The sequence below is a fragment of the Poecilia latipinna genome, unplaced genomic scaffold, assembly GCF_001443285.1.
Source record: "Poecilia latipinna isolate Pla-1442-1.1 unplaced genomic scaffold, P_latipinna-1.0 Scaffold408, whole genome shotgun sequence".
NCBI lineage: Eukaryota > Metazoa > Chordata > Actinopteri > Cyprinodontiformes > Poeciliidae > Poecilia > Poecilia latipinna.
Genome location: NW_015113024.1, coordinates 299,382 through 315,315, shown reverse-complemented (window position 1 = coordinate 315,315; position 15,934 = coordinate 299,382). Strand labels below are relative to the sequence as shown.

The 15,934-nt window shown below is 41.5% G+C and overlaps 1 protein-coding gene and 1 long non-coding RNA gene across 2 annotated transcripts in view; one reads left to right on the top strand and one right to left on the bottom strand.

The window, feature by feature from the left end:
* LOC106950572 (uncharacterized) overlaps positions 1-2,809 on the top strand; it is a 6,838-nt gene extending 4,029 nt beyond the window's left edge. Inside the window, exons 2-3 of the long non-coding RNA XR_001425639.1 lie at positions 2,274-2,413; positions 2,529-2,809. This is a non-coding gene — a long non-coding RNA (uncharacterized LOC106950572). The remainder of the gene's footprint in view (positions 1-2,273; positions 2,414-2,528) is intronic.
* Positions 2,810-6,492: 3,683 nt separating this feature from the next.
* plcl1 (phospholipase C like 1) overlaps positions 6,493-15,934 on the bottom strand; it is a 114,301-nt gene continuing 104,859 nt past the window's right edge. The window contains exons 11-13 of the mRNA XM_015037515.1: positions 15,332-15,407; positions 14,934-15,043; positions 6,493-11,727 (exon numbers count right to left, since the gene is read on the bottom strand). Coding sequence (XP_014893001.1) covers positions 11,533-11,727; positions 14,934-15,043; positions 15,332-15,407 — 381 coding nt within the window. The 3' untranslated portion in view covers positions 6,493-11,532. The remainder of the gene's footprint in view (positions 11,728-14,933; positions 15,044-15,331; positions 15,408-15,934) is intronic.

The window sequence follows — 15,934 nt, the reverse complement described above, 5'->3', positions numbered from 1 at the left end:
AAAAATTGCATTGTTGTTTCCACCCCCCGAGATTTTTTTCCCCCCAGAGATGAAAACTTACACCAGAAAAAAAAAAAAAAAAAAAATCCTTCTGAGTATTTTGGGTCTGGTTTCTAGTGAAAATATCTTAGCACACTTGAAATAAGATAAAATTATCTTATAGGTAACTTTTCGGCAAAATATAGGAGCTTGTTTTTATTAAATAATTCTGAAAGAGTACTAGATCTATTAGCAGATTATTTCACTTACAACATGAGAAAAATGTCTTGCCATATTGAAATAATCTGGCAATGGAACTAATCCTTTTTCATCAATATTAAGGAATCAATACAAGCTCCTGTACGTTGCTTAAATTTTAAGTTAGTTTTCGTTTTATTTCAAGTGTGACAGTGTATTTGCAAAGCAAACTAGACCACAAGTACTTTTGTGTTTTTGCAGAGCAGCGTCAGAACAAAGTGTTTCTGTGTAAAACGGGCTGACGCGTCTATAAGTCCACAATCGAGTTAAAGATGAAATGAACAGAGGTGGGCAGGCGGGGATAATTCAGGTGGATGAGACGGCGACGTACATTTCAAACTTTGCCGAGTCGTGAATGGCTGTGATTATGATACAATGACTTTAAAGATGGAGAGTTGATTGCTCAGGTAGGGAGGCAGGACTTCTCAGCTCACAGCCGTAATTATCCACGCCTTTCTCTGCGACTTGCACAATAGAACGTGATTTGACGGAGATGAGTCGTCTTGACCTCATTGATTTCATGCCAAACTCGTTGAAGGAACGAGCCGATTGTGTCTCTGTTTCACTGAGATCAGTGCAGGAATGAATGGACCTGTGAAGCAGAAACTACTGGCTGTTTTATCAGCTCCTTCTCAGTAAAGTTGTTGAAACCTAGAGTGATTTTGAAAACTCGAGACTTTTTATTTTTTTAAACAGTGAAACATGCAGGAGAAAGACTGATCAGTAGTGGCCTTAAACGTAGATTATCGTAGATAACAAAAATAAGGAAGGAAGGAAAACTGAGATGGAGAGGACAGAAAGCAACTCTGTCCTAGACTTGCTTTCACCTGTAATGTCACCAAGAAACAGCAGCTCTCAGTCATAAATGACATTCCAGTCGATCCTGCTCTGAATTGACCTAAGATCTAAATGCCTAAACGTACATTAAGTCTTCTTACAAATCACAAACAGAACATACACTGAAGACATATGGAAAATATTGTCCAAACCTCTGGCTGTACACTGGGAAAGTTTATACAGGAAAGGCTCAGTTGAACAGCAACAACTCAACGGAGACAAGGAAATGTGACTTTCCAGAGAGTGAGGCAGTTCCTGAAGAGCTAACTCACTCCCAAATACGAGATCCAAGCTGTCAGCACATACCAAGCCTTTTGGCCGAGAAGGCACCATTCATGTGAAGACTGGAACGTTCCTCGCAATGTGCAAAGGGAGCCTGAGGACAAGGAGGTACCATGAGTCGCCATAAAACAGCAAAGACCATGGAGTGGATTTGAAAGAAAGTCCATTATAAAGAATGACCGTGTGCAGGATGACAACTGACAGGACCCTTTATCCAAAGGTCATGCCCATTTCACACCAGTCCACTCAACTGTCCACCCAAACCTGAAGCCTGTCACATTAACCTGGTCGTTTGTTCTTGACCAGTTGGCACCAAACGAGGGTCTGCTAGAACTCTTTGTGGATCAGACAGCAGAGCTGACAGTGTGCCTGGTTGTGTCCTCATAATCAGAAGACTAAAAATGTTATTAATGCTCATTTTGAAGAAACACAGTCCAGGGATTTCTGCTGTTTTGTTCTGTGTGCATCCCAAGGGGCACAAGGACAGATGAACCGTGTTAATATTCTGGTAAGAATTGATTTATTTTTCCGTATTTGTTGTGGCTTTCTGAGTTGACGCTGCCACATTGCATCCACATCTCTGGATGTGGTTCTATTTTTAGGATGAGCAAATTAAAGCTATAAACGGGTGGAGGGGTAAACCGTGTGACCCACATATGGAGGCCTTGGTTCTGGAAGCGGCCGTCGCAGGTTCAAGTCCCGGCCGACCTTTGCCACATGTTTTCCCTCTGACCGTCTTCCTGTCTGACCACTGTCATATGGAGGCCACTAGAGCAAAAAAAAACAAAAAAACTTAAAAACAAGCAATGAGTATCAGTCAGTATCGCTGATTATTCTTTTTTTATTTGTTTGTTTTAAATATCCAAAATACTCCCAAACTGTTGACATACCTTTTCCTCTTTTATCTCCTCTGTGAGTTCCCAGATTCAAGAACCCGTTTGTTAAAGACGTATGGATTAAAAGGTCCGTCTTCCTACACTGAGCCTTTTCAAATCAGCTGTTTCTCCAGACAACATCGTTCATGTGGGTCAGACCGTCAACAGAACCAAGACATCAGGTGATTCCAGGAACTTTGGAGATCCAGTCACATCCATTTTCTTATCTGCTTCTGTTTAAATTTGTGTATTTCTTATTTTGTTTGTTGAAGCACTTTGTCATTTGTATCTTAAAAGGTGCTATATGAATAAAGATGGAAGGGTCTTCCATCACATCCAGATTACCCTCAAGTAAAATCACTGGTCTGGGAAATTAAGAAGATCACATACAATCAACCATGAAAAGCATGTGCAATACATTTCATGGCAATCTGTCCAACCTCAGCCACTTCTGATTGACGAAATGGAATCTGTTGTTCTCTGGTTGCAGCGAAGGCAGCAGGTTTGGTCAGAGCGCTTGTTGGCATGATGCCGCTTATTGTGAAGCAAAAAGAAAAATAAATGTATTTTCTAAAAGTTCACGCAAGCTAATTTCCTTCATCTTAACTTTTCCATCAAAGGTCTGACTCTGCGTCATCTCCAGGGCGCCATATTTAATAACCAACAATGAAGCAGATAATGTCTGAGGTATAATTGTTCACCAGGAGAGGTAGAACCATGCAGTGCCATTGTCTGTCTGCCTTTTGTAGTTAGTTAAAAGGTGGATAAATAAGATGCAATTTAGAGACTTTTAAGATGGGATTTTTTTCCCCCGTTGCCTTAATCACTGTGAAATTACCTCTGGGTGAGGGCTGTCATTAAAACAGAAGAGGCACTTGCTTCTTGGATGCTAGAGGCGAGCGTGAAGCGCTAATAGCAAAGTGCCTCAATGGCGTTGAGGGTTTTAACGGTCTGTGTCACCCCGCTGCGCCGCCCGCCCGCCTTCGCCTCCCGCTCACACAGGATGTCTTATGATGGACTATTTGCAGCTGTTTACTGTGATAATTACACAAAGACGTAAAGGCGGGTTACGCAGACTTTAAATGTATTGTTCTGATAGACTTGCAGCACACACACACTCACACACACACATACACACACACACACACACAATCATGACCCACTTAGACAAGTTTCTTCTCTGACACTTTTGGGTTGCTGCTAAGTTAGGTATTATTCCCACCACCGTCTTCTTCTCCTCGTCTTCCGCCTGACGCTGAAGGCGATGCCGTGCAGGCAGCCACGAGTGCTGCGGCTCCCTGTCTCGGGGGCCCGTGTTCGGCCCCTGGTGTGCGTCCCTCAGGGCGCCTCGTGGCCCGGGGCTAGAGGACCCTGAAGTGACGTGGCCAACAACCTCCAGATGTTGGCATGCATTAAGGCCTGACAGCTCGTCATGTCGCCGCCTACACTACCACACACTTCCATCACCTCCCATCTGCTGGCTGACACTTCCTGAGGGGGAGAAGGAGGAGGAGGAGGAGGCAGGGAGAGAGAGAGAACCGGCCGTCAGCCATCACAAACACTGACTGATAGGTCACCATGCCCAGGATTTACCATACATCTGCTCACATCAACACGTTTATGTCCTCATTTGATTTTAGAGACAAGGAGATGCATCTGATTGGTCCCTCATTGCTCCTCCAATAGGACCAGGGACCCCGACTTGAAGCCAACGGCCAAGAAGTGGGCAGTAGCCAAGCAAAGTTACTGAGTACTGTTCTTAAAGATGCAGGATGTAACTTTAATATAAAAAAGTTCTTTACATATTTGTTAAAACTGTCACCATGTCATGACAACATGGTATGAGACAGATGATCTGTTCATCTGATTTGATGCCGCTTTGTGCTTTAGGCTAAATGAACCAATCACAGCTGCACATCCAGAGTCACACAACCTCCCATTGGTGTTTCTCATTAAGTGGCACTTCATATCACTTTGTACTGTTTGGATTACAAGGCTCAGATAAATCACATCACAGAAAAGCTTTCAAGATATCCAGTAACATGATTTTTTTTCTTTTCTTTTTTATTTGAGATTCAGTTTTTTGAGAGTTATTTTATTTTATGTTTTTCTAGCAGAGTGACCTTTCTATTGGCAAAAATACGTCTGTCATCTGAAACTGATGGAATGTCCTCGACACGCCATGGTTTTATAAATATTGGTGGATTTAAACCATTGTTTGGTGACGTGTGCTTCACAGAGCATCATGGGATTCTGTTGTTTTTACTTAAAATTAGTAACAGAGGAAAACATTAGAAAGACATAATTACTACTCATGTTTTTCTTTGCTTTCCTTTCAGTAGTCATCGCTCATGTAATTTATTACATGTAGCAAAATGTCTTCATCTACGTACATTCATAAAATATGTAACTGACATTTTTATGGAGACGTTTTGATGACAGAAATAATAATAAATACACAGCTATTCCACTTCCTGAATTTCCCCTAAAAGCTGCTTGTTTTGTATTATATTACATAAAACATCATTTAAATTCAGATTTGGATTTGAATTTTGTTGTCGTTTGTTTCTGGTAGAAAATGGCACAGACACTTCTGGAAATATAAAACTACATGCAGGAGGCGTCATTTTTTGAGAAAAACTCTGTTCTTGTTTACATTCGATCGCAATTTAAACAGTTAATCACTGAAAATAATTTACATCCTTCTCAATAATCGGTGTGAAAGCCTTCCTCGACTCTACAGCGATCAAGTGCTGGCAAGCTCGTTGCATGTTACCACTGCTATTACCAGAACTCCAAGTCTTTGAGGTCAGAAGGTCTCTGTGCAAAAACAAGCATTCTGTATCAGATTTCAATAAGATCAATCCTGCTGGGGCAATTAAAAATATTTCTATTACTTCCAGTAAGAAGAAACATGTTGGTCAAATTAAATCATTATTTTAAGTTTTTCACTTTTAGTTTAAGTTACGCCTGAAGGACACAGAGTTTGCATGTTCTACCATGAGTGTGTCTATATATCCTCTAACATTCCCAAAATATACATGTCGTTGAATGGTCGATGCTATTTAAAAACTCAGTCTTTGGTTTGTTTTGAAGTGATTGAATAAGAGTGGATGACAGCAGACCGAGTTTGACTGAGACTAAATGGCGATGTTTGGCTCCCCCTCCTGGTGAGACAGGGTTACATCAGGCAGAGTTATTCTCACACGTAGTGGAGAAGATGCCAGTCTGGACTGCCTAGTGTATAAATCAATCATAAAACACAGCAGAACCAACACAACCACACGTACCACTGCTCTGAAACGTCTGAGGACATTAATACAATCCTAACATATGAATATATAAACTACAGTGTCTGTAAAATAAACGGTTATAGTTCATAGTTTATTTATTTTCCTCTGTTGTCTTTACTTCCTTTACTCTCATCTATCTGTTTAGATTTAATACTCTTAAGTAAAAGTGGCTCTCAACAGTCTACACTGCTGTTAAAGTTACGTTATGTAACCTTTGTATAATAAAATGTTTTTTTTTTACAGTTTAATATGAGACAGATAATCTGTTAACAGATTATCTGTTCCAGCTCCCTGTGCTGTTATTGCTGTGTGAAGAAATGCACCATGCAAAAAAACAACAAAAAAAACAAAACAATCAGATGCAGGGGGAGGGTCTTAGCGTTGTTAATCATCCCTGTGTCTGTGCTGGTCAATGTGGAGAAACTACTTGCCGATACAGGAAAACTGCTTCCCTTCTGTCACTGGTGGCTAACTAGCTTTAGCATCTATACAAGTTCTGCTATCAGAAAGAAGCTGTAGTGTAGCAGGAGCAGCCGCATGCGAGGGTGATTGACAGCACTAAGACCAGTCTCTTTTTTTATTTCATTTTAATTTTCTTTCTCCTTTCAAACAAACTTAATAACCCCAATTTATCTCCATAAATTATCAGTTAAAAACCACTTTAGTTTGATTATTTATAGTTGATGATGATATGCATTGTATGCTTTTAAGGCAAAATATTTTAGCTTTAAATAACGTCTTTCTACAATGAGAACGAATGGAAGCGTTGCGGAGAGGTGAAAGGAAACAAGATGACTTCAGGAAAAAAAGAACTTTATTCTTATCAGTCTGGAATAAATACTTTTGTTATATTTGATTATTTTCAACAGATAGAAAACACAGTAGCTTTAAAATAAAAACAAGATCTAGTTAATCCATTATATTTATCATTTAAACACACTTCAATAAATAGCTTTGCTTCTTTTTCGTTTTTCTTCTTTAATTATACAAAAAAAAAAAAAAAACGAACTGTGAGAACAGCGGAGGGAACAACACTGGATTAAAGGTCAGCAGAGTAGACACGGGTCGACACAAACACCTGCAGAGGCCACGGCGACACACAGACTAAAAACCGTTACACATTTCCAAAAGTTCACCCACGTTGGTCCACAGCACGATGGCAGCTACACACCACGGTCCAGTGAGTCTATTAGAGCACGAGTCTGCACAGAGATGTGTCGTCGTACAGCACATTGAAGAACACAATCAGAGCGAGTCCAGAAGACACGCGGCTAACAGAGAGGCTGCGGCACCCCGATCTCATCCTCACAACACTCAGCCTGATGTGCTTCCCATCTGTCTGTCTGTGTGTGTGTTGTGAGAGAACAGATTTGCATTTTCCAGCACAATAACAAGGTCAATAGCCATCAACATGATCAACATCATCAATATTAGTCTAATTTTTGTGAGGTCTGACATGCAGTGATCAAACGTCACTTAAAGAAGCCCAATAATGACCCAATAAAGAGAGACAGGTTCACATCTAATCTAACATTTTTGGCAGAGGCCAAGTACAGTTTTGTTTTAATTAATAAATGCATTTTTGTCTGTAAATGTCTTCGGCTTAAAACAGCCCCGAGACTGGACTCCCTCACTACCCTAAATGACAAATCTACATGTTCTTCACTGCATATTAATACATTACTTAACCTCGGCACTGCCGTTCACGTGCCCGATCATAAACGTTGGATTTATAATTAAAATTTTGGAGTTGAACCAGATGTGGGGTTCCTCTGGGTTCTTGGGTTATTTTTGTATTCAATTTCTAAGGTTAGATTATGCAATATTACAGCATCTCTGTCTGTGCTGATGACATGCAGCTTCATATTTTTGTGTTATTGCAGAATCATCATTTACAGTGACTCAGTATTTGGCTTCATGAAATTAAAGAGTTAGAAAATCTAGTTTCATACAGAAATGCATAAGTCAACAATTCTGGAGTTAATAGAGAAAGATTTGATATGCTAAGGGTTATCTAATCTGATCCTTAGCTCTGGAATAAACTTCATAAAAAAAACAAAGACCATGATGCTTATTGTTTATGCATTGTTCATTTATTAAAGGTTTCTATTCCTTAATTTTGTAAATGTATGTCTTTAATTGCTTCCGTCTTTTGTGCTGATTGGTGTATAAGTAGAGCTTTAGAGAACACAGATATCTCCTATTTTACCAGCAGAGAGGAATGTTGTGAACGCTGCACATCATTAATGCAAACACAACAATCTCGCTGATAGGAAGCTCACCAGGGTGGAAAAAAAAACCTGACTGACCTCACAGTTTCTGCTGCTTTCATACGGATCGGCAGTGAGGCGCCTCAGGGATCGGGGAGCGTCAGTCAGTTACAGGTGAAACACAGAAATATATTCACTCACTGAGGCAGAAAAGCACTGCACTCAGCTGCAGACAAGGTTTTTTTTTTTTCTCCATCAAAAATACTGCAAAGAGAACATGTGACTGGTAGCCCACTGTCTGTGTGAGAAAACAAAGACTTTGAGTGAATTTATGGTCAAAGTAGCTACAGATGTCTTCGGTCTGCCTTTCATACAGCAGCCACACGAAAAGTTAAGCTAACCAAAGTTTGAAAACTACAGATTCACCAACTAGAATTAGCTGATTTTAAAGTGTATTCGCCCTGAACGATGGCTGGTCATTCTGAACTGATACAACAGAGCAGAACATCGACTGGTCGTTCGGAGAAGGAGCTCTCTGCCACTGTGGCACATCAGTCTTGGCACGATGAAAAGAGAAACGCCAGGCGACATCACACCCTGTTGGTAGCTACGCCAGCAACAGATATTGTGTTACACTATGGCAGATCCAAGCATCCACTCCTGGTGGAGTGCAACAATTCTGGCTGCTACGGATAAGAGTTGTAGAAATGTACCGGTTTCTACCAAAAGCGGTTAATTCGATGATGGAGACCGGAGATATTTCACATTAGGTTCACATTAGGTTCACCTTGTTAGCTGCACAGCTACCCGTCACCGAGGCGCTTCAGTGTGTCGGTGAGACTGAACAGCTGTCGTTGGCTGACCAATGTATATCCTTCAGTTGCTCCAAAACCCACGAAATTTGTAATACGACAAAGACATACAGAAATAATTTGGTTATTCTAATAATTTTGCTTTATGTTTTTTTTCTGTTTGATACGAGTTCTGATGTGCCGTGGAGCCAGGGGGTGAAAGAGTCGGATCAGAACATAAAATGCTGGTAAAGTGAGCATAAGCAAGCTGGGACTCCTGGGACCTCAGACTAATAAAACTAATTTAAAAGGTTTTTTTCACTTATTTCAACAACCTCTTCCCAAAAACACACCAAGCCTTTGCATTTCTTCTCAGTATCGTTGTTCCATTGCTCTTTCCCTCACCGTCTCTCCGACCGAAAGCTACACAACGCAGGTCTGACTGGTAGCTACCAAGTCCACAGTATGAACTTCAGCATGACTTCTTTGGGCGTCCATATTGGTGAACTGACACTGAGCTTCCTTCAGCAGATAACAGGCTTGGTTTGGAACGGTCCATGTTCTCAAGAGAACACAGACTATGAGCGGTTTGTAATGCTAATAGCAAATGCAGCTGTATAATCTGCTTAAGGTAAAAAATAAAAATAACTATTCTCTCACATCAGGTAAAATTAGTATGAGTAGGTTGAAACTTAATGAAAACCAGACCAGAAATCATTGATCTCAATGTTTTTGGATTCCATTCGTTTCACGGGCTCTGCTGCTCGGTACCTCTCTCTCTTACTTGTCACACTTCATTTTGCTTCTCCTCTCTCTAAACTGAAAAATTACTGAAAATGAGCTCTACTTTAACTGGGAATTTTCCAATTACTGTCCCCCCCCGGCAGTCACACATCTTCCCTCGACGGCGAAGGTGAACCACCATCGTTTTCCACCAGAGGGCGCCTCCAGCACAACATGGAAGGTTAACACTGCAGACGAACAGCTCTGCGTGAGCTCCAGAAGCCTCCCGTCCTCCTGGAAAGCCGTCTCGCCTCGCCTCGCCTCGCCTCGCCGCTCCGGGTTCAGTGGAGGTCTCCCAAACACTTGTCCGCTTCGCTGGGTCGGAGAGCAAATAAACCCGGCAGCGGCTGCCAGCCGGAAATCACGGCGGACGCGAGCGCAGCTGCACGAGCGCACGACCCCAGGCCTCCAGTGAGTCAGGATGGTATTAATAGACCAGAACCAGCAGGTGCTGTCACTGTGTCTACCGCTCACAGCCCTGCTGTGACCCTGCAGGTCCACCTGCAGACCAACACAACCCAGCAGAAGTTAATCCGGAGTGAGTTCCATCGCCTTCTTCCTGCTGTCACCGTTGTGTGCTTTCTGCTTTAACCCTCCTCGCCGTCTTGGCACGAATTACAGGAGGCGATGTGTAAAAGCGCACGCGGAGTCAGTGCCGCCCCGCTGGACCGCGCACAGGGTAAAGAGCTCGCGGTGTCAAATGGATCCCGTCTCTTAGGACCGCGGGAGGGTTAAAAAGCTTCCTATACATGAAGTATGTAACTTTTATAAAAGAACGTCGTTGGATGTTTGTATGTTTGTAAAGGCAGAAAAAAGCCTAATAAAACAATTTTTGTGTACACTTAACATTTTCTGTCTTTCTGTCCTTCCAGCGGTCAGGTTTGTACCGTTACTGAACTGATGTCGGGGAACGACACATAACTTATTCCCGCTCCGCACTTTGGACACATCGTCCTCTTGCTGTTTTCTTTGCGACTCTCTAGTTTTGGCATGTGACGATCATTTGGTCCACAGAGGCGAGTTAGAGTGAGGTTCAGTTTGGTTCTGAGTCGAGTTTGGTTAAAGCACAACAATATAAGAGTAGAAACGTTACCGCATTAAAAAGACGCAGGCATCTCCACGTGTCGGCTCTGTTTGAGTCACGTCGGCTCACGGGTCCAGAAACACGGAAGGAGGTAACACACCATCCACACACACACACACTGCAGCACACATGGAGGTCTGCAGTTCTGGCTAACCACGAAATGATTCCATGAAGAGGTGGACTGATCCACCAGCAGCCCAGATGATGCCTTCACAGCCTGTTGTTAAATTTCAGTTATTCTCCAAACCTTGTTAGTGATTCCTGATATGTTACATAATGCTTAGGAGAATATACATATATATAGTACCTTGCAAATGTATGCCTTTATGATCAGTACTCTGATACCCCACACTGTAAATGACTCTAAACACACCGCCCACATGATAAAACATGGCTTTGTGGATTGGATGTTTTCTTTTAGTGAGACGTCCGATCTGACTGAGCTTCATGCATATTGCAAAAATAAATAGAGAATAATTTCAGTCTAGATGCCTAAAGCTGGTAGAGACACACCGCTGAAGACTTTAAGATGTAGCCAAAGGTTCAACATTGAACTGAACACTAACACACACTTTGGATCTGAAACCTTGAATGTTTGCGCTTCCACTTCACTCTGTGTTGCTCTGTCTGGTGTAATCCCGACAGAACGCGTCCGAGTGGCTGGAATGTGGCAAAGCAAGAACATGGATACTTTTGCAAGGCACTGTCAACCTGAAAGCTTCGCCTTCATTTCAGTGGAATCCTAACAGAACAGAGAGGGTTAGTTATGTGGCTAAAGGTTAATGTTGATGTCGGTAACTGGGTTTTGTTCTCGGCGTTAAGCGTCAACTGCCGGTCCAGCTACCGACAAAAGCAGAAACCGGGGAGCGAATGAGTTGGGCAGTGAAAGTCTTCAGTTCTCACACTGACAGCACAGTGAGGACACACAGGTAGATCTGGACAGCTGAGGCCGCTCTACATTCATCTGCAACACCCTGATCTGATCACCGCTCCACCTCTGTGAGTGCCCCCTGCTGGCCGGCCCGTCACCACCACAGTAAGGCTTCAGTCTACCACACGGCTTAAAGGGATACTCCGCCACAAAGCATAAACCCCGCCCCACCCCGAGTTTCTTTTCGTCGGAGTGTTTAGATGCGGGTGTTAGACGCGTCCGTTGCCATGAGTGCTGCTCCGGCGACCCGACGCTGGGTGGGAGGAGTAGTGCAGCTCGGCGGTGGAGAAGCTGTTGGAGGAGGAGGAGGAGGAGGTGAGTCCGCAGGCTTCGCAGGCCAGAGCCAGCTGCCGCAGGGCGTCCAGGGAGTCCATCTTAGCTCCACGCAGCAGGTCGCTCTGACCCTGAAACACAAGAGACGTGACTCAACTCTGGTTTGAGAAAAATGACTCACAAGTCTTTGACTGTTTCACATTTTGTTACATTGCAAATACAAAGTTCAGTATATTTAATGGAAGGAAGTGGAAGATGATGTGATTTTAAGTCAGACTGGAAGGAGAGCTACTGAAAACACACATTATTTATTTATTTGTGTGATTGTGTGTGTGTATTCTGTCAACATGCACACAGGTTTACTATTTGCCAAAAAGTATTTTTCTTTGTTTGTTTTTATTTATTTTATTTTTTTTACCCAAAGATGATTTGGACAGAGAAAACACTTTTAACAAAAATGACTTAGGCCATTATTTTAAGAAAAGATCTGATGTAAAACTTTGTTGGAAATTGTTTGATTTTTTTTTTTTTTTTTCGAATGTAATGAACACTGAGATCAAAAAGAAAGGAGAAAAGAAGAGAGAAAGATGGGGGGGAAAGGAAAGGAAGGATAGAGAGAATGAAAAACACCCTAAAAGTCTGCTGCTAGAATGAGAGAAAAAGGAAAACACAAAACTGATATATATATATATATATATATATATATATATATATATATATATATACTGCTCAAAAAAATAAAGGGAACACACAAATAACACATCCTAGATCTGAATGAATGAAATATTCTCATTGAATACTTTGTTCTGTACAAAGTCAAATGTGCCGACAACAAAATCACACAAAAATCATCAATGGAAATCAAATTTATTAACCAATGGAGGCCTGGATTTGGAGCCACACACAAAATTAAAGTGAAATGTTCCCTTTATTTTTTTTTTGAGATATATGTATATATATATAACAACTACACTATAATAAATATTTCAAAGACTATAAATATCGCAGAAATATTTAGGTGTAAGAAACTGTCATTCATGCATCACTGATGTTAGCTGGGCTGTTTCATTTGCCTTGTTAGCGTCTGGACGACAGATATAGATAATCTAGAAAGAAATGTAATTTTCTATATGAACAATTATGTAACATTTTTCATGTTCTGTGATATATTGGTCATATTGTGTTTTTTTTAACTGAATAATGTCAAATATAGTAAATTTAAGTACTAAAAGTAGTTGCTAAAACATGTTTAGAAGGTAATTTTGCAGTTGCAGCCTGCGTGTGTCCCAACTTATCTATTTCCTTTAATACTTTCCTCTCTGCTTTTCAGTCTGGTTCACTTAATATTTTACTTAAATTTACTTAATTAATGTAGTAATTTGACTCAGGTGGTTCATGCAGATGTAGTTGAAAATATCACTTACAGTATCACTAATTGAAAATGTTTTTGTTATAACCTCTTTAAGGGCATTAAAATAAACTCAATATTTTTAGGCGTTAAAAATGTTAAACTAATTCAATTAAGTCATATGCAGTATTACTTTTTCAGAGTGTTTAACATATCGATTTTTAAGTCTTGTCACAAATTCTGAATATGACTTATATCTGGACTTTGACTGGGACATTCTGTCATGACTACGATCTGAACCATCACATTGTACCTCTGTGTGTACAGAGAAGCATCCAGACAGGATGATGACCCATGAAGCGGGGTGATAAGGACTAAGGTTTTTATGATATTTTATAGTATTAGTGAAATAACATCAAAATTATGATTAAAAAACATGCATTATTTCTTTTTTAGGTAACTGCATGGCACAGAATTCGTTGCGCCACAACAATAAATTTTGCTCTCGAAACAAGCTTCTTCAGGAAGCCACATTCTGCATTGTGATTTATGTCACTAACTTTGTATAGACTGTATTTAATCTCTATAAATAAATCTCAAATTCACTGACATTTAGCGACACTCTCTTGGATAAAAAACAGTAGATGAGAGAGTAAAAACATTTTAGTCAGTGCCCCCCCCCCCACATTACTGGAATTTATAGTGACACCAACACATCAAATATCTTATAAAGACTAGAAATGTTTCACCTTCAATGACAAAAGTTACGATAAACGATCCAGGCCTCACAGTCAGGATGGTGCATTCAGGAGAACTCGTCAAGTTCTCTGTCAAACTGTGGGTTAATGTAGGCTGAAAAGTTCAGCTTAGGTCTCGTCTGACCAGGCCATCTTCCTCCACATGTTTAATGATTATGTCTTCAGCAACTACAATCAGATGTGACTTTATTGATCCCGTGCTGCCTCACTCTTTCTGCCACCACTTGGGGGCAGCACACCAGTTGTTTCTTCATCCGGTTTCCTCTCTCTCTCTCCTCGGCCTCCCTGACTGTGACCTGGATATCTGGATCTGAGCTGAATATTTGGATGGATTTCTCAGTTCCTAAAAATGCACGTGGCAGAAGGAGCGCTGAGATTAGAGGAGGTTTGCTGCAGGCACTCAAAACCAGGATATATCAGTGTGCCTCCAACAGCAGTATTTTCAGCATCCACGACATCTAAAGGGGAACTTCACAAATTTCATTTCACGCTTATCTGACAGAAATAACCACATGCAGCTCAACGCTGCCACAGGAAGCAAAATAAGGAGCAACTGTCACTTCTTCCCTCGGTTATTTTGATTTCCACCGGCTTCTGAATTTTCAGCCTCTCCATATTTGAGTACATTTGTCATTTGGTGTTTCAGCTGGCAGCAAAGAGGAGCTACATGTAGAGCTTAGGAACAGAATTCATCTGCCGAAAAACAAGCGTATTTTTGTTTTTTGTTTTTTGCTACAAAAACCACAAACTTTAAATTGGGGATTTTTTTTTTTTATGACAGACCATCACAGCGTAGTGCAGGGCGTCCAAATGTTTTTGTAAAATGGGACAAAATCCATCAACTCAAGAGCAACTCGGGGCCAAAACATGAAACATTTTTAAAAAGCTAAAATCAGACAAATAAATCAATCACATCACACCAACCTCAACAATAAATGTTCTAACTAAACACATAATATAGTCAATTTTTTCACGGTAATTGCAACATGCGTAGATTTATTAAACCGACTTATGTTATGTTCACTGAAATTGCACAGGTCAACGTCACTCAGTCAGCTACTTTAATGAAAACATTAACATTAAAGAAGAAATGTTGAGGCAACAAGTTCAGGTGAACTAATCGGGTTTTACACTGTATGAGTGATGACGCACACAGGAACGCGTTGTGTGTTGATCGTGTACTAAGCCGGTGCACCAAGCCCTCCACTCCTCCCAGTTTGTGTGCTGGTACCTTGAGCACGGTGATGTTCCAGGTGAAGCTCTCCACCGCCTTGTTCAGCTTCCGTCCCTTCAGCCCCTCCTTCTCACAGAGCCGGGACAGGTCCTCATGGAGGTCCATTCCTGACAAACACGAACGGGAGATGTTGACAAAAATAACGCACACGTATAACAGCAGCACGTCTTGATGGGTGCGTTGTCATAGGAGACGGCTCATGTTTCTGACGTTTGCATTGGAAAACAGAGGTGAGCAGTGATCAGTGGCAATGAGTGGGTTTACAAGCGCATGCGGGGATGCTACCGAATAAGTAAGTGCACCCGCGTAGCTTCATATGGTCGCTAATACATTCATGACCCGCTCGTTTCTGTGGGTGCTGCTAACATGCAGAGCTTCATGTCTTCAGACTTTACCTTCCCTGTGCACCTGGTCGATCCTCTCCTGAACACCGTCTGCGTTCTCAATCAGCTGCTTCTGGGCGGAGATCATCTGAACAGGAGAGCAGAGAGCGAGGCTGAGCTCACAGAACATTCAGTTTGGTGTCGAATCAGAGGTCCCGCTTCATCGATCTGCAAGAATGTGAAGTCTATTCTGTTTCCCTGACAAACAAGTTATTATTTTTTTACATTTTTATCCTTTATGCTCATGCGTTACTTTCTCTTTCATTCAGAGTCCCATTGTTGATTAGGAGTGCCATAAATGGTGCTATGGAAATAAAAAGACTAAGTTCTGGCATACACACACACACACACACAAAGGAGACAGTAATCCAGTACATTCAGGACGGGTGAAGAGTTGTTTTCTAAGCGTCCAGGTGACACCAGCTGTTGCTTCCTGACACTGACCTGCTGGCTTCACATCTATCTCTCACACACACACACACACACACACACACACACACACACACACACACACACACACAGAGCTAACTGAGCAGCTACAGCAGGCCGCCCAGGAAGGGAAGCTCTGTGTGTTCTGAGGTGTGTGTAGGTGTGAATAACTGACAACAGGTGGGA